The 20,353-nt window shown below is 34.9% G+C and overlaps 1 protein-coding gene across 1 annotated transcript in view; it reads left to right on the top strand.

Moving 5' to 3' along the window:
• The first annotated feature begins 2,642 nt into the window (after nucleotides 1-2,642).
• LOC117331737 overlaps nucleotides 2,643-20,353 on the top strand; it is a 28,067-nt gene continuing 10,356 nt past the window's right edge. Inside the window, exons 1-14 of the mRNA XM_033890603.1 lie at nucleotides 2,643-2,784; nucleotides 7,914-8,082; nucleotides 8,423-8,489; nucleotides 9,083-9,158; nucleotides 12,826-12,921; nucleotides 13,633-13,708; nucleotides 13,983-14,166; nucleotides 14,699-14,765; nucleotides 15,218-15,284; nucleotides 15,572-15,652; nucleotides 15,887-15,985; nucleotides 17,562-17,664; nucleotides 19,025-19,078; nucleotides 19,463-19,530. Of these exons, the coding sequence (XP_033746494.1) occupies nucleotides 2,725-2,784; nucleotides 7,914-8,082; nucleotides 8,423-8,489; nucleotides 9,083-9,158; nucleotides 12,826-12,921; nucleotides 13,633-13,708; nucleotides 13,983-14,166; nucleotides 14,699-14,765; nucleotides 15,218-15,284; nucleotides 15,572-15,652; nucleotides 15,887-15,985; nucleotides 17,562-17,664; nucleotides 19,025-19,078; nucleotides 19,463-19,530 (1,267 nt within the window). The 5' untranslated portion in view covers nucleotides 2,643-2,724. The remainder of the gene's footprint in view (nucleotides 2,785-7,913; nucleotides 8,083-8,422; nucleotides 8,490-9,082; nucleotides 9,159-12,825; nucleotides 12,922-13,632; nucleotides 13,709-13,982; nucleotides 14,167-14,698; nucleotides 14,766-15,217; nucleotides 15,285-15,571; nucleotides 15,653-15,886; nucleotides 15,986-17,561; nucleotides 17,665-19,024; nucleotides 19,079-19,462; nucleotides 19,531-20,353) is intronic.

The raw sequence follows: 20,353 nt of genomic DNA, 5'->3' as shown, positions 1-20,353 counted from the left end.
TACTGATCTGTAAGTAATTTTATTGACCCAACACACCTGTATACCGCCAATGATTGAAGAGATATTAATAAGAGTTCGCGCTTCTGTGATCTCTCGTAACTAGCAGGCGTAGTCACCTTAACTAGATGGTAGCCATGTATTAACAGACACATTGTATAACAGCAGACAGCGTGACCGCATGATGATTGGACGACAGTTTGACATCTCTAGCAATAGGAAAGGCAATAATACCTTGTTATAGATTTGATATACTCTATACACAACGCATTCATGTCAACTATTTCATTTATTTATAACGATACATTATTTAGTAACAGTGCGGCCTCTTCTGTATTCAAAACATATAGAAAATGTGCAATGACATAAAGAATAGAAACAATTTATTATATAAATGAACACGACTACAGAACGGAACCAGGAAAAATATGGAACAAAAAAAAAAAAAAACCAAATCAGAAATATCTTTAAAAAAGATAAACGGCATAGTTTTAATGCTGGTGTTTATAATATAAAACTGCTGGTGAAATAAATGAAAGAACTAATGTGTTTCAGCACAGAAAACAAAATTATATGAGTTTGAATCATTTTTGGTGATAATAAGACTGCATTTGAATCAGGAATATAATTTTATTAATGTGTCATTTGAAAAGATACATCCACTTATTCAGCTTGCTTTCAATCTTATCTTTGTTTCGTTTTTAACTGCATATCTGTATTTTGCATTGACCGCTACAATGACCAATCACATACTTCATATTAACAAGTAACGCCTCATGTCACGTTATATCCGAGCCAAATGAAAATTATACGGCTATGCAGAAAAAAGATAAACGGCATAGTTTTAATGCTGGTGGTTATAATGTAAAACTGCTGGTGAAATAAATGAAAGAACTAATGTGTTTCAGCACAGAAAACAAAATTATATCAGTTTGAATCATTTTTGGTGATAATAAGACTGCATTTGAATAGAAATATAATTCTATTAATGTGTCATTTGAAAAAGATACATCCACTTATTCAGCTTGCATTCAATCTGAACTTTGTTCCGTTTTTAACTGTATATCTGCATTTTGCATTTACCGCTACATTGACCAATCACATACTTCATCTTGACCAGTAACGCCACCTGTCGCGTCATAGCCGGGGCAAAAAGAATATTATACGGCTATGTCGAAAAAAGATAAACGGCATAGTTTTAATGCTGGTGGTTATAATGTAAAACTGCTGGCGAAAGAAATCAACGAACTAATGCTTTTCAGCACGGATAACAAAATTATATCAGTTTGAATCATTTTTGGTGATAATAAGACTACAATTGAATCAGGAATATAATTTCATTAATATGTCATTTGAAAAGATTAATCCACTTATTCAGCCTGCATTCTTAACTTTGTTTCGTTTTTAACTGCTTATCTGCATTTTGCATTTACAGCTACATTGACCAATCACATACTTCATCTTGACCAGTAACGCAACCTGTCGCGTCATATCCGGGGCCAAAAGAATATTATACGGCTATGCCGAAAAAGAAGCAAAAGCATGGGACGAAAAAATGCAACCAATAGTAAACACCAAAAGTAGCAACCAATAGTAAACACCAAAAGTAGCAACCAATAGTTATCATATCACGGTTATGGCGCTTAATCAGTACGACAATCTTATTATTGAATCCAAATGAGCAAATTCGTGATAAAGTGATGCATATTTTAAGGTTTATCTAGATTAGCCATACTCCTAAAAATAATGTTCAATAAAAGTTGAATTAAAACTTGATTAACACTATTTTAAGAGTCATTTGATTGCTTAACAAGAACATCAAGGAAATATGCAGATATTTATCTATGTCAGTAGATCTGTTATCCATGTAATCCTCCTCCTACAGCGATTTTATGTTACAGGAAAGTGTTCAGTACACCACAGCAAGAACTATCACTTTGAACTTAAGCATAATCAGGATATTTCGCATGAACATGATTAAGTAAATTAAAACATAGGGTCAGATTTAAAAAAAAAAAAAAATTCAAAAGACAAGTTTTTACTCTAATGCACGGATAACAGTATAGTTATGTTACAATTGATTTACGATATAATTAAATAAAATAAATATACAAAAAGAAAATTGGAATGTGTTCTATACCGAGTGTTTTAGCACGTTTTTTAGGTGCCGGTACAACAAGATAGTACAATGTATTTTGGAGTATTAGATATAGTAAACCAATATAAAATGCGATTCCCTCTCAAATTGATATTAATACAAAAAACAGAATTGGAAATGTAGATTTGATACTGTATATTGTATATGAATGTCATGGTGGTCAGATTATTATTATTAAAGTTTGACCAATACGTTTTAATATGTATTGATGCTTTCGCTGTGTATCGTTTGTAATGTTTGTACGAGACCCAGTGTCATATTATAATGACATTATTCAGTGACTCATTTATGTGTTATTAACATCGTCTAATGTTATCAGTTAAAGACATACATAGTGTTCACGTATTGCCGACACATCAATGACTATGAATGACACTATTCAATGAATGTTTATATAACACAACTTCCTGCTTCAAAGCACTTCATTGTACATATATAAATATAAACTCTCGTGAACTTTGACCTTTCAACTGTAAGAAAAGGACAACAATAGTATATATTCACTTCCTGTTGTGATGATTTTCCAATGTATGTGATACAGGAACGTATTCTCTAATCTGACCAGGAAAATGGGCAAGGAAGTCGACTTACTTAACGCTGTTAAGGACAATGACCAAAAGAAACTACAGGTAAATATTTATTTAATGACGTGACGTATCGGACGTGGTGTGTCTGTACTGTGTAGAGGCGTCCCCAACACTCACACACCGATACTATCTGTCTAGGACAAGTGGAGCACGCCTGTGTACAATAAACAGACATGTAAATACAGATACAGGACTGATGTAAATGTATCACACACATAAATATATAATAAGTACAACTACATTATATATGTAAATGAGCCATGTTTAGAGTCAACATAACTATCTATATATTATATACAGTCATATACGTGACGCATTGTATCTGTTGTACATGGGTAATACATATGTAAATCAGCCTATACTTTTACTCCACATCACTTAAGCGAGACGATCGTGTCGGGTATCTTAAAGCGTCCTATGGTAGTAATTTTGTACCTGTCGCATCAAAACACTTCCTTCTTTGCTAAAGCGGATAAAAAACAGCCAGACACATCATTTGTGTTTTTCTTGTGCTGTAATTGAAACAAGTTTTCAGAAGAGTTAAGTAAGTTGTGATTGATTCCATATATTAATATATATACTATGGTATATATATACTTCAAAACAAATGTCCCTTATGATTGTCGATGATGATATATCCAAATTAGCAGGATCTAGGAGCTTAAAATTCAGAGGGTGAAATGATGGTCAGTTATCTACTCGCTAAACATTTTGGTAGTTACTCCCGTACACGCAATGAGAAGTTCTGAAACAGGAGTACTCCAGGATCACGAAGGAATTAAAAAGGACAAACAAATAGCGTCTCCACATATTAAAACATTACACTGAAATAAAGCACATTAGTTGATGTACATACTATCGGACCAATGCGTAGTCAGATTCTAGAGTATAGGTCGCGTAGACACACAAGGACAGAAAGAATGACGAACTCCTTTAAACGACCGAGCTAAAACCGGACGTGTAGGCGCTTCATTCATCAGCATGGTGTGTACTGTTGAACAGTACATATGTCAACAACGCTCTCACGATGTCAACAACGCTCTCACAAACAGAAAATAGGTTTCTTTGAAACTCCAGCAGATACTGGAAGCATATAGTTGCAAATATAAATCGAAACCTCCGGTAACAATTGTACCTTCTGACACGTTGTGTGATTTGTGATGCCACTTAATGTGGGATTGTATCTTTTCTCTTCGTTCTAAACAAGACTTTTTTTTCATAATGTCATTCTTGATACTGCTTCACTCTAGGTGTTTAGTGTGGCGTTTGGAGGAAGGTTTTTCCCTAGCAAGTTCAACATGTGTAAGCTTCCCTCTCTGTTACTGTTCTTAACATGATGAATGATAGTTTGGTTTGGAACGTACCGAAATTGATCTGACTCCGGTTTGAAAAACTTTCCTTAATTTAAGAAAAATCCTGAACTTAAGAGTTTCCTCAGGAAAGCATTATTGGATTTAAGGAAAAATCTTAGTTAGGGGACCTTCCATGAATTCTGTAATGATTTCCTTTTGCAAATTTAAGCGGGTGATCTTCTAAACTGTCGATTGTAAAAATTGTATTGTAAATCTCATAAATAGGTAATATTAAGGTGGTCAATATGTCTCAAATACCGCCACAGCAGCCTGACACGTGGTATATGAGGATTTGTATTGTAGGAAAGGCGAGTTAAAACATTGTCCAAAGGGTATTAAAACTGATAACTTCCGTCTCATGGCCAATACAAATCTTTATCCCAGTGCGTGTCTATGTTCGAGAACATATCCGTGATTCGTCAATGTTTAACTTAACTTTGGGAACAAGTTTAAATATCGATTTTGCCCGACGCACCAAGATAATAGTTAAATGTAGACACTATGATCTAATGGAATGCAAAGATATGACACTTAAAGTTATATGCATAAATAGTAACGGCTACGATTACCTGTAGCTTCAATGGCTTGGAAAATATGATTCTCAGTTTTGATTATTTACAGCAACATAATGATAACGTTTAAGCAATATTTGATCAAATCAGTATGGATAACATTTTCCATGTTATATAAGTAAAATGAAAGTATTGATGTAAAGTGACTTCTAAAAACCACTAATGAACATGATATATGTACTGATCTGTCATGCATGATCCTAGTACCCAATCACAAATAAACGATATATATATCAAAGCTATAAATGCTGCTAACGCCGTATTGAAATATTCATGAGTAGATGTAAACAAACCTGGTCCATATCATGTTGATCGTTTTATTGATAATCTTTACCAAAACTATTTGTTTCATCCTACATAACATTCAACACAGGCATGTTACTTTTATACAGGTTGAGCATTAGACTTCTTTCTGTGGTTACATAACTATGTAGCTCTCGATCCGATCGCTTATTAAATCATCAACTATGTTTAACTAAATCTTCATTCGAATGAGCTCCGCATACTGTGGTATGTGTTTTAACCAAGGACGGCATAGCTACACTGTAGGCGGAACACGATGTGTAATTAGTTTGTTATCTCACTTCGGCAGGCGGTGTTTTGACTGAACGATCAGTCGTTATGAGTCACATACAGAGACCTGACTACCTGGACATAATGCTTTCCTTCGATATTATTTAATAGAAAGTTGACGATCAATACTGTTTGAATTGATTTCGGATTATCCGTCGAGCTGATCTGGTTATATCAACACGGCTAGGGTTGTTTCGACATGTTTTCAGTCTGATATAAACGATTTTATCGGTCGGAGATTTTTTTTCTCACCCTACAAGCTTCACATGTTCTCTGCACGTTCTCAACAATTGTATAACGTCACGGCAACAATACTATGACGTCACCGCAACAAATAAATGACGTCAGGTCATCATTGTCTGGCAGTGAGGTAACGTCAATTGTAAATACACCCGAGGGTAAACAGATTAAAATAACAGAAACAATAACCATTCACCCTATCCGCAAGTCTCGTGTGTGGCAGCTCTCGGGTTGAGACACCAATGTTGAGACACCAATGTCTCAACCTCACGGAATTGAAATGTTCTGTTCATAATTAGTTTGTAAACAAGGAAACATTTTAAATTGCCAAGATCTGGAAGAGCATGCTGGACCATAGACTGATAAGTGATACGCACCATAAGTATAAACACATATCTCATATGAAGCGTCACTAGTGGACGAGTACTGTCCTGGCATTAAATTGTAGTTTTAGCATAAACAACTTTCCGTGTCAAAGCATTAATAGAAAAACTGCTACATAGTTTCATAATATCTCTGTCTCATATTGCAATATAGTCAATATAAAGGAAAATTTAAAACAACAAGGGAGTCTAGCCATGTAATGGAAAGTACATGAATAATAAGGCCAGGTGTTCCGGGAGGATTAACGTCTTATCTTTTATTGATGGCACGAATCATGTAAATCTAAATCATATCCAGGTTAAATGACAATGACAATGTAATCACACATATCAAGGAATGTTATGAAGCACGTGTTACTTCCAACATCACATTGAAATATAACATTTTTTCATGGAGATTATGACATTGATAATAAAACTTCTCGTGGTCTTTGTTAACCTGCTTTGTATAAGTTATATCATATCAAACGATATATGAATGCATACATACGAAAACGAATGTGCAGTAGAATCACTGCCTGTCATTGTCGTTCACTTGCATCCATCACAGTTCATTTTCGACATAATAACGAAACCGTAGCTCTAATTCAAATGGGGGTAAAATATTAACACAAACTATCGATTCGCATGGAAACTCTTAAAAAAGCAAAGAGGAGAATAAGACCAGGTGTTTCGTAAGTTAATCGTCTCGATTTATCAAACGATACCCGCTATCCAAATCTTTAAAATGAGAAATAGGGTTGTGACAATGTAACAACTAGGTATTTCAACAAACTTTGATCACGCTTTACTTAATATCGCACAACGAAATAAGATGTCTATTAGGCATTTCCCATGGTCATAAACCTACTTTTCTCTAAACTTTGTAATGTTATTTTTCCCTCAGAAGTCGACACCTATCACGGGTATAGTGATAAAGGAAACAGGTTCTTCAATATCAAATCAACTGGGATATATGTACGATACGCTACGAAAGCCGAGAGAGGTCAAATTTGAAGTGGCGAAAAAAAGTCGTTATTACGAGAAAATAAGTCGTTATTACGAGAAAATAAAGTCGTTATAACGACTTTTTTCTCGTAATAACGACTTTTTATATTTTTTTCGCCACTTCAAATTTGACCTCTCTCGGCTTTCGTAATACGCCATAGGTAGGGGAAGCAAGAAAGTAAATGTCTAGAAACGAAAAACTGGCAATTGGGATATGGAATCATCGAACTTCATACCGCTTACATGTAAGCTGCATCTGCAGGATACTTTGAAAATGAAGATCAAGGAAAGCAACTGATAATAGTCTGTAGTGTCTTTGATTTCAAGTTCTACAGGATCTATCACGGGTACAGTGATAAAGGAAACAGGTTCTTCAATATCAAATCAACTGGGATATATGTACGGTACGCCATAGGTAGGGGAAGCAAGAAAGTAAATGTCTAGAAACGAAAAACTGGCAATTGAGATATGGAAATCATCACACTTCATACCGCTTACATGTAAGCTGCACCTGCAAGATACTTTGAAAATGAAGATCAAGGAAAGCAACTGATAATAGTCTGTAGTGTCTTTGATTTCAAGTTCGACAGGATATATCCGAAATAACACGTCGTCAATATACCTGTCTGATTAACTCGTCAATACGACCAGCCTTGCGAGGAAACAATAACAAGACGGCCAGCAGATGGACACAACCTATTAACATTGGTATCATTATAGTCTGTTGGAAGATCTGATCAAAACCTCAACAAAGATGTTTTCTATCAGAAATTCAATAATTCTCACGATTTCATATTCGGTGTTTTTTTCTGTTGAACCTAGTCATATGTTTAACGAATGGCGCTCTCGTATAGTTTACAACTATGTACTTATTACTTGGAAAAAAGCTCTCAACGAATGCGTTCCTAAGTTTCGAATGTGGAATAGCAGTAAAAAAGTGGAAAAATCAAACGTTTTGACAGATTATTTGTTCAGTCATTAAAGATCATAGCTATGCGATGCTTTAACCTATAAACGAGCAATGTTAATCTATTTATACATCCCCTTTCTTTGTTTTTATTTAGAAACTTTTGCTACCTGATAAGGGTTATCAGGTTAGAAGAACGACAATGCCATCATCAACGCGCATACCAGGAGGCCGTATCCGTGTGAAGCTTGACCATATCAACATCAACTGTCGTGAGGTGACGGGTTCCTCGGGGTACACACCGCTCATTCTGGCCGTTCAAAATGGTAGGCTTAACCCAACGCAACATACGTCATCATAGTTTTCATCCTTATCATGCCAAGTCAGTCATATAAAAAATAATTAAAAAAAATAAATAAATTGAGATAGGCTTTATCAAGATTAAATGTCAAAGTTGAAAACGATATGAATCGTGATTAAAGAACTAAACAAATGTCAGCCGAGAGGATTATCTCCAATCTCATATAAGGCTATGCTGCCATCGCGGAATATAAATCAGAAGGGTGTTTTGATAATTAATTAATGGTAAGTCCTATGTGATTAAAGTCATGTGTATATATGATGTGACATTAACTCCCCAAACACCCCGGGTCATTTGTTTTCTAGGTAATAAGGATATGGCAGAGACTTTACTCTTTCATTCCGCAGACGTCGACTTCCCCGACAACAAAGGGTAAGATTACAATATACCAAGACAGATATAACACTATCTTCGCAAGGTATTGTGTTACCATCCATTTGAGGTGACCAATGTACACTCACTGGTTCACTTGTACCAGAAGTTCCAGCTGATTACTAAACTGATTGATATGGTATATATGTTGCATCGAGATATACAATTCAAAATCCCTTTGGTTTGCTAAAGTACATGAACTTGTGAAATAAATCGGTGATGTTTTGTCTAAACTACTATTATATTTCTTTCGCACTTATTTAGCATAATTCCCGCGGTACACATCTACTCGTTTTTATGTTGCTTGGTATAGTTTTCGCGGTGAGTTTTGCCTTTATGGTTTTTCTCCACCTCCAAATCCTGGCAAGTCCTAACCCTGGCCGTTAAACGTTAAACAAAATAAACAATATTGTTCATCAACATGCCTGTGGTATTTAACGCTTTTTCTTAGTGTCAACGGCTATTCTTTATGTGTCCTGTATCCACAAATTATTTACGGCGCTTAACGCTATATCAAACTTAACAATTTATGAACATAGCTAATCCATATCACTTTCATTGAATAGTTCATTGATTCCCTTATTTCATTTCAGTAACACCCCACTTCATCTAGCTGTGTTCTCAGGACAGGCCGACATGGTCGAGTTGTTACTACAGAATAATGCTAAGGTATGTAACATAATAGGTCAGGTTTGATATATCACACAATAACAGGTCACATCTAACGAATGTCACATGATAACAGGTCATGTATAAGGTATGTCACACAATAATAGGTCACGTCTAAGGTATGTCATATGATAACAGGTCACGTATAAGGTATGTCACACAATAACAGGTCACGTATAAGGTATGTCATATGATAACAGGTCACGTCTAAGGTATGTCATATGATAACAGGTCACGTATAAGGTATGTCATATGATAACAGGTCACGTATAAGGTATGTCACACAATAATAGGTCACGTCTAAGGTATGTCATATGATAACAGGTCACGTATAAGGTATGTCACACAATAACAGGTCACGTATAAGGTATGTCATATGATAACAGGTCACGTCTAAGGTATGTAACATGATAACAGGTCACGTATAAGGTATGTCACAAAATAACAGGTCACGTATAAGGTATGTAACATGATAACAGGTCACGTCTAAGGTATGTCCCATGATAACAGGTCACGTATAAGGTATGTAACACAATAACAGGTCACGTATAAGGTATGTCATATGATAACAGGTCATGTATAAGGTATGTCCCATGATAACAGGTCACGTATAAGGTATGTCACACAATAACAGGTCACGTATAAGGTATGTCATATGATAACAGGTCACGTCTAAGGTATGTAACACAATAACAGGTCACGTATAAGGTATGTCATATGATAACAGGTCACGTATAAGGTATGTCCCATGATAACAGGTCACGTCTAAGGTATGTCACACAATAACAGGTCACGTCTAATGTATGTCACACAATAACAGGTCACGTCTAATGTATGTCACATGATAACAGATCACGTATAAGGTATGTAACACAATAACAGGTCACGTATAACGTATGTCACATGATAACAGGTCACGTCTAATGTATGTCACACAATAACAGGTCACGTATAACGTATGTCACATGATAACAGGTCACGTCTAATGTATGTCACACAATAACAGGTCACGTATAAGGTATGTCACATGATAACAGGTCACGTCTAATGTATGTCACACAATAACAGGTCACGTATAACGTATGTCACATGATAACAGGTCACGTCTAATGTATGTCACACAATAACAGGTCACGTATAAGGTATGTCACACAATAACAGGTCACGTCTAATGTATGTCCCATGATAACAGGTCACGTCTAATGTATGTCACACAATAACAGGTCACGTCTAAGGTATGTCATATGATAACAGGTCACGTATAAGGTATGTCACATGATAACAGGTCACGTCTAATGTATGTCACACAATAACAGGTCACGTATAACGTATGTCACATGATAACAGGTCACGTATAAGGTATGTCACATGATAACAGGTCACGTATAACGTATGTCACATGATAACAGGTCACGTCTAATGTATGTCACACAATAACAGGTCACGTATAAGGTATGTCACATGATAACAGATCACGTATAAGGTATGTAACACAATAACAGGTCACGTATAACGTATGTCACATGATAACAGGTCACGTCTAAGGTATGTCCCATGATAACAGGTCACGTATAAGGTATGTAACACAATAACAGGTCACGTATAACGTATGTCACATGATAACAGGTCACGTCTAAGGTATGTCACACAATAACAGGTCACGTATAACGTATGTCACATGATAACAGGTCACGTCTAAGGTATGTCACACAATAACAGGTCACGTCTATTATATGTCACACAATAACAGGTCACGTATAAGGTATGTCACACAATAATAGGTCACGTCTAAGGTATGTCATATGATAACAGATCACGTATAAGGTATGTCACACAATAACAGGTCACGTATAACGTATGTCACATGATAACAGGTCACGTATAACGTATGTCCCATGATAACAGGTCACGTATAAGGTATGTCACACAATAACAGGTCACGTATAAGGTATGTCACACAATAACAGGTCACGTATAAGGTATGTCACACAATAATAGGTCACGTCTAAGGTATGTCATATGATAACAGGTCACGTATAAGGTATGTCACACAATAACAGGTCACGTCTATTATATGTCACATGATAACAGATCACGTATAAGGTATGTCCCATGATAACAGGTCACGTCTAAGGTATGTCACACAATAACAGATCACGTATAAGGTATGTCACACAATAACAGGTCACGTATAAGGTATGTCACACAATAACAGGTCACGTCTATTATATGTCACATGATAACAGATCACGTATAAGGTATGTAACACAATAACAGGTCACGTATAACGTATGTCCCATGATAACAGGTCACGTCTAATGTATGTAACATGATAACAGATCACGTATAAGGTATGTCACACAATAACAGGTCACGTATAAGGTATGTCACACAATAACAGGTCACGTATAAGGTATGGCACACAATAACAGGTCACGTCTAAGGTATGGCACACAATAACAGGTCACGTATAACGTATGTCACATGATAACAGGTCACGTCTAATGTATGTCACATGATAACAGGTCACGTATAACGTATGTCACATTATAACAGATCACGTATAAGGTATGTCACACAATAACAGGTCACGTATAACGTATGTCACATGATAACAGGTCACGTCTAATGTATGTCACATGATAACAGGTCACGTCTAAGGTATGTCCCATGATAACAGGTCACGTCTAAGGTATGTCCCATGATAACAGGTCACGTATAACGTATGTCACATGATAACAGGTCACGTCTAACGTATGTCACATGATAACAGATCACGTATAAGGTATGTCCCATGATAACAGGTCACGTCTAAGGTATGTCCCATGATAACAGGTCACGTATAAGGTATGTCACACAATAACAGGTCACGTATAACGTATGTCACATGATAACAGATCACGTATAAGGTATGTCACACAATAACAGGTCACGTCTATTATATGTCACATGATAACAGATCACGTATAAGGTATGTCACATGATAACAGGTCACGTCTATTATATGTCACATGATAACAGATCACGTATAAGGTATGTCACATGATAACAGGTCACTCCAAAGCATGTCACACCATAACCTGGCACTTCCAAGGTATTTTACATTAAAAATTATTGTTTGTAAAAATACACACAAAATCATCAATTTAGTTTAACATTTTATCCTATGTATTGCTTAATGTTGCGAGTTGCATTGATCAATAGGGTATTTTGTATACCAGTAACACGAATTTCACGCATTTCGGTGACGTCAAATATAAACATAATATGTGAGGTCAGAGGAAACGACGTCATGTCACGGACATTGTTCTTCATATCACTACACCAATTGGAATTATTTTGAAAATAATGATCTGACAGACCACAGTGTTTGTAACTAGAATATAGACAATAGTTTATATACATGTATATACAGACCACATTTCTTCATACAAATGTAGTATATAGAATATACACATTAGTTTAAATATACAGACTACATTGTTTGTATATAAAATATACACATTAGTTTATATAGACAGCCTACATTGTTTGTATATAGAATATACACGCCAAATTATATAGACAGACTACAATTTTTGTTCATAGAATATACACATTAGTTTATATTGACTGAATGTATTTTTGCTGATCGTTACCTATTTGTACGAACCATATATATTTGTAGGTGGACATTCAGAACAGCGATGGAAACACGCCAGTTCACATCATCTCACAATGTGACTACGACCACCGGATCAAAATTATGCTAAAATTACTGAAAGTAAGTCTTTTTTTCAATGACGCCGTGAGATCAATGATGAATTCTGTATTAAGACTAAGCTATTTTGATTTTTTATTATTTTGACATAAGATGTAATCAATTGTAAGTTATTATCTACCTGATACAGAAAATGCCATTGGCATGGAAAGGTCAATATCCGGAAATAATTCCTTGGTCATATTTTTGGATATTATAATCTACCGTCCGGAGAATACCATGGCAACCATTACTTCTCACGTGGTGGATTGATACACTCCGTTATCAATACGGATAATAGGATTCTACCTTTGGCATGGATAACCAAGCAATAACAATCGAATTTCCCCGAAGTTAACTCCTCTTTCCTTAGTCTATACTTACTACAAGTCCTATGATGCATTTCTCAATAATCCTTGATAATACGGGATTAACTTAGGGCTTAAAGTGTTGACCACTGTATTTATAGATAAATATATGAAAGTAGTTCTAAATTGCGTCACGAACAGTTTTATTGATATATATATATATACATTTTAAGAAGGGAAAAAAAGGCATCATTGATTTAACTGTGTTGTTAGTCCGTTCAGGATACTGCAGATAATTGTATTTTGCCAGATAAAAGTTGTTTATGTTTTATGAATCTACTGACAATGTAATCGAGAAAATCTTCACAAAATGAGAGGCGTGTTAATCTTTTGAAATACGTTTGATAAACAGAACATTTTGCCTCAGGTATCACCGATGCTGTACACCAGAAATAAGACCCAGGCAACACCACTGGACCTAGCAGCAATGTTCAACAAGAAAGGTTAGATCTACTAAAATTGAAGTAAAGGAAGATGCATTAGGTTGCAAATTAAATAATTGGTCCGCTTTCTAATATCTCTTCATTTGCCGAGCTAATTGGAATGGTATATTTACTGAGATGATTGTTATAGGATAACAATAACCTAATTAGCTCGTTATAACTTATCGGATAAACATGGACATAGCTACTATTGAGTTGTGATTTATAAAAATGATATTTCTTCTTCTTCTTCTTCTTCTTCTTCTTCTTCACCGTTCAACCATCTACCCTACAGACATAATGTCCATCATGCTCGACCAAGACCCATCCTTGAAGTACAACACTACGGCTATCATAGAGTCGGCCATTCGTGGACACACTGAGATTGTCCAGCTTCTGTTGGACTACGGAGTCAGTCCTAACGGCATTAGTGATCTTAAGGAAACTGGACCTTTACACGAGGCCACAAGGTTTTGTAGGTATGGCGTCATCTCCTATACTCAAAACACTAGTAATAATTACAGTCCCGGTTTCATCAACGTTTCTTAATTTAATCTTTTTTTTTTACTGAAAAATTTCCACAGGAAAGCATTAGTTGATTTAAGGAAACAAATCTTGATCAAGGAACTTTCTCTAAATTCTGAAATGCTTTCTTCAGTAAAAAGTTAAGTTGAGAACGTTCCTGAAGCTAAGGAATGTTGGCGAAACTGGACCCAGGTCTAGTGCTGTATATCTACTGATTCATTGTCAAAAACTTACATCAGAAAACTGGGATCATATTCGAAAAGCTTGTGATTTATTTTCAATATCTCCAATGATTCTATGGTAATACTTATGATGTGCAATGTAAAAAAAAATTGTATTTTTTATTTGTATAATTTATTTTATAAATCACACAAACTATTTCAAATACAAAATAAATACAACAGAAGATGATAATTAACTTTTTCGTTATATTTCCAATGTATTTGAAATATAACTGAATATGGTGGATAATTGTTTCGTCCACAGAGTGGAAGTTGCCAAGATCCTCCTCAAATACGGAGCTAATCCTGCTGTGAGGAACATGAAAAATGAGGCAAGAAAATAGGGATCGATAAATGCCATTAACCCAGATATTGTTATAATTGATGCAGTATTAATCTTCTTACTCTCAACAATGACCAGCATTTCACTTTGTTCGTCTTTAGATCAAAATGTATTCCGACTCTGGGATTTCATAGTGTGAACTATGTTACTAGAGGTGTAAACAAAGTGTGATTCGAGGTAGTGAAAAAAGTCATGGCAGTGTGTCTTCAGTCTGTATATTGTTATAGTACCATGTGGGTAGGTGGCCAAAGTGGCTGACTACACCGCCTGATATCATGATTAATTAAAACACGCATATGTTTTATATTTGTATCAAGCCATTCAAGGTCCTTGTATTCAACTTTTTAAGTGACCTATTAAAAATGTTATTCATTTTAAAAGAAAGTCACCAATGTCTTTTTTTATTATTGCTTTATGTTTTCAAATAAATTATTATTTCAGTCACCTCAATCCTTAGCAAACGGTCTACCAAAAATAAAGCGTGAAGAATTCTTGAAATTATTTGAAGGTAAGGCTTTCACACAGCTCTGAGTTTTATACAAGCGTATGTAACAAGACGTGCCCGGACCCAAACATTCGCTAAACAAAAGTGAAAGTGTGTATTTTTAGGTTCATTTGGGATTTATAATTGGTACTAAATCATTTTAAGCATGATATTGATTAGCGATTCCAAATAAAATAGCTTGGCACTACAAAAGCCATTTGATGAGTACATTGATAGTTTCTCTTCCGTGGAGAAAATCTTGTGGAGACAACACCAGTACACCACGTATTCACTTTTTCACTACATTTCAGAGTTCAAGGTCACGGGAGCTACAGCCACACCAAGGTTCATAGAAAACGAGAATGGCGAATTTTTTTCAGCTCCCCAAAAATGTATGTTCAGTTTAAAATCTAATTAAGAATAGTTAATAATATTAAACTTGTTCTCATTTCCAGTTTATTGATATTTGCTTGTAATTGTTTGTCGTTCTTCATTTACTACATTGAGTTTCATTGAATGTTAACTCATTATTGAAACAGTCAAATAGACATAAGAAGTATTCTGGATTCCTGTACTATATTGAAGACACTTGTTACCACCTAATATACGTGTTATGTTACTGCCAGGCTATCCCGAGTTACCGACCGACCCTTCCTGGACAAGAAATACACCAGAGTATTGTAACAGCTCTACGCCAAACAACCCAAACACCAACCTACTAGACGGTATACCAATAAGTCTAGATAACTTATCCTGATACCATAAATGTTGGTCCAGATATCGTATATATATCAATCCGGATATCATTTAAATTAATCCGGATATTGCGAATATTAGTATAAGGATATTATATGAATTAGTCCAGATATCATATATAAGTCCGGAAGTCATATACATTATAGTCCAGATATCATATATATTAGTCTCGATATCATGTATATAAGTCCGAATATCATATAGATCAGTCCAGGCTTCATATATAAGTCCTGATATCATATAAATTAGTCTAGATGTCATGTATATAAGTCCTGATATCATATAAATTAGTCTAGATGTCATGTACATAAGTCCGTTTATCACAAATATTGGTCCAGATGGCATGTATAGAAGTTCGGATATCATATTTATTAGTCTAGATATAATGTAAATAATCCCGTATATCATAAATATTGGTCCGGATAGCATGTATATAAGTCCTGATATCATATAAATTAGTCTAGATGTCATGTACATAAGTCCGTTTATCACAAATATTGGTCCAGATGGCATATATAGAAGTTCGGATATCATATTTATTAGTCTAGATATGTAGATAATCCCGTATATCATAAATATTGGTCCAGATAGCATGTATATAAGTCCTGATATCATATAAATTAGTCTAGATGTCATGTATATAAGTCCGGATATCATATAAATTAGTCTAGATGTCATGTACATAAGTCCGTTTATCACAAATATTGGTCCAGATGGCATGTATAGAAGTTCGGATATCATATTTATTAGTCTAGATATGTAGATAATCCCGTATATCATAAATATTGGTCCAGATAGCATGTATATAAGTCCTGATATCATATAAATTAGTCTAGATGTCATGTATATAAGTCCGGATATCATATGAATTAGTCTAGATATCGTGTATATAAGTGCAAATATTATACAACTTCGCCCAGATGGCATGTATATAGTACAATGTAGGTCCGGATATGGTATACATAAATCGCGATATTAGATAGAGTAGCCAGACCGGCTATCACAGATCTATCTGTATATGAGGACAAACGATGATAGTTGTAAGACACAATCTGTATATTAACCGTATAACTGTAAGTAGTATATATTTATCTGAATAGTTCCGTCTTACTTTATGATCAATTGAAATAAGTTATTGGGTTTAATGTGTACGATGGAATCGTGTATAACTAATTAATGAATACAAACGGAAGATAAAAACAGAAAGACGTATGTACGATGTATGTACATTGTATGGTGGCCTTAAAAATTTCGCTGTAAAAAAAAGAAAGTCAAAGCATTTCATTCCACTACCATCAAATCGCCTATAATGCCCCTCCCATTTGTTTACCAAACTTTCGCATGATCATCCATATCGCGTTCAAATTTTTTCTAGATGACATGGTATATGAATGGAGTACCTCATCTTTCAACTTTTTTAATGATCTCATTTTTATCATACGTTTTGAAACTGAAACGTTTTGCCAAAGTATCTATATCTTATGCTGAAAAGCTTACTAACTGATAAAAGTAATGCCTAACTGACTAATATTGTACATTCTACAGGTAACCTCAGAACATTCTGGATAATGCAGGATGCACATCACGTATGGACAGTGCTGGACTTGCGCCATAGCCACACACTCACGGGAATAACCATATATGGATGGTAAGTCGCTAACGAAAGAGAGACTGGGTGACATTCGAGCCCAGTATGAACTCTCTGGGGTTAGTTTAACATTCTGTAGGTCATTCTATACCATAAGTAGATCCTCCTCATGAGACGAATATTCTGTAGGTCACCGAAACCATTCGTAGTATCTCCTCAGGTCACCAACACTCTGTAGGTCATCGATACCATACGTAGTCTCCTCAGGAGACCAACACTCTGTAGGTCATCGATATCATAAGTAGAATTTCCTCATGGGACGAATATTCTAGTTTGATTTAGCAAGCATCGCGCCTCGGAGACCGCCACAAAATAGTTGTGTATAATTTTATGCTCGATTAAGAAACATGATTTTTACCGTTCCTTTTAGCCTTGATATCTTATTCTATGATATGTTTATAATGATAGGCGCATTACAAAGGTATGTGATCACATTTTTTTCCTCATGAATGTTCCGGAGGCGACATAAAATATATCGTATGTGTTGCTTTAATTAACTGCAGAGAGGACGCAAGAAGAAAAAGGAAGCTACCGAAAGTGTAACCTTACTTACACATTCTATTTTCTCACGTCCATTCATAAGACATATACGCACAAAAAGCCTTCAATACATAGGTTATTTTATTTACATGCTTTTTTACGTTGCTGTAAGCCTTTTTTAGAAGTCAGAAATAGCCCATGTCCTGATGATATTCTTTTTTCCGTTTCATTACAGTGAATATTTTTATTATTCAGTTTTCATAATCCATTCAATTTGTTTCAAATATTTGATTTGTACATAAATCACAATGCATTATTATTTTCAAGTTCTTAATGACTTGATATATCGTTCGGTTATTTTCATATATATTTTTCAACTCGTATATTTGTCTTTCAATACTACACATGGGTTAATAAATTTTGATCTCAAAAATTCTGTGCTTATTTTCCTTCAAGTTATTAAATATAAATTTGAGAAAATCTTCACAAAATTGTGTCCTCTTGTGTCAAATTACTGTCGCCAATGTTAGAAAATATGTGTAGATATGAATTTGTTCTGCAGTGCTATCTAAACAAACAACTGTTATCTTGCGTATCTAGTGCCAAGAATGTTTCTGTTGTTTTTTTGTCATAGAAGGTAGAGGGCTAATGTTTCTGAAGTTTTAACCCAGGCTCGTATCGATTCTTTGTCTTTAACATATATTTTTCGGATTTCATATTTATTAAGCCTTCTTTGATCTAGTTACTGCACTTATCCAATTTCGTTTTTCTGTCCGTTGTATATTATATTTTCAACTATGTTCAACTCGCTGAAAGGATGATGTAAAAATAAACAAAAATATTGAATCACAATATATATTTCTGCTAACATATGTTTCAGGGATAGTCCAAAAATGGTGAAATGCTTTGAAATTCAAAGAGGATGTAACATAGAGTAGGTATTACTACACCAGACAGTTGTACACAATGTGCAATGTATCAATTGTTGAATGTAACACATATTCAGTGTACAATAAACTGATAGTAGAAAATAATCAATATTCAGTGTGTAATGTACCAATTATATAATGCATTAAATATCCAGTGTGTAATATACCGATAATATAATATAACCCACACTCATTGTGTGATATATCGACAGTAGATTGCAATCCATATTCAGTCAAGTGTATAATATAGCAATGGTTAAATACAAACCATATTGAGTTATAAAGTGGTACATTGGTAACAAGACAACAGCTCATATTTGGGTATTGATCATGTTTGCCTCTCTTACTAAAGACATTGTCCTACTTTCATAATGATTGCTTTATTACAGAGGTCCTTGGACAACAACGGGCTCGTTCGTTTGTAAACGGACAGGAAGAAGTGACCCTAAAGACGACGGTAGGTATACAATCTGTCCATAAATGGACAATTATCTCAAAGAGGACGAAAGTAAACAATCTGTCACTAAATGGACAATAATCTTAAAGACGACGGTAGGTATACAATCTGTCCATAAATGGACAATTACCTTAAAGACGACGGTAGGTATACAATCTGTCCATAAATGGACAATTATCTCAAAGAGGACGAAAGTAAACAATCTGTCACTAAATGGACAATAATCTTAAAGACGACGGTAGGTATACAATCTGTCCATAAATGGACAATTACCTTAAAGACGACGGTAGGTATACAATCTGTCCATAAATGGACAATTATCTCAAAGAGGACGAAAGTAAACAATCTGTCACTAAATGGACAATAATCTTAAAGACGACGGTAGGTATACAATCTGTCCATAAATGGACAATTATCTCAAAGAGGACGGAAAGTAAATAATCTGTCACTAAATGGACAATTATCTGAAAGAGGACGGAAAGTAAACAATCTGTCAATAAATGGACAATTACCTTAAAGACGACGGTAGGTATACAATCTGTCACTAAATGGACAATTATCTGAAAGAGGACGGAAAGTAAACAATCTGTCAATAAATGGACAATTACCTTAAAGACGACGGTAGGTATACAATCTGTCAATAAATGGACAATTACCTTAAAGAGGACGGTAGGTATACAATCTGTCAATAAATGGACAATTACCTAAAAGACGACGGTAGGTATACAATCTGTCAATAAATGGACAATAATCTTAAAGACGACGGTAGGTATACAATCTGTCAATAAATGGACAATTACCTTAAAGAGAACGGTAGGTATAC

Source organism: Pecten maximus, chromosome 7, assembly GCF_902652985.1.
Source record: "Pecten maximus chromosome 7, xPecMax1.1, whole genome shotgun sequence".
Classification (NCBI taxonomy): Eukaryota; Metazoa; Mollusca; class Bivalvia; order Pectinida; family Pectinidae; genus Pecten; species Pecten maximus.
This window is presented reverse-complemented; position numbering and strand designations above follow the sequence as displayed.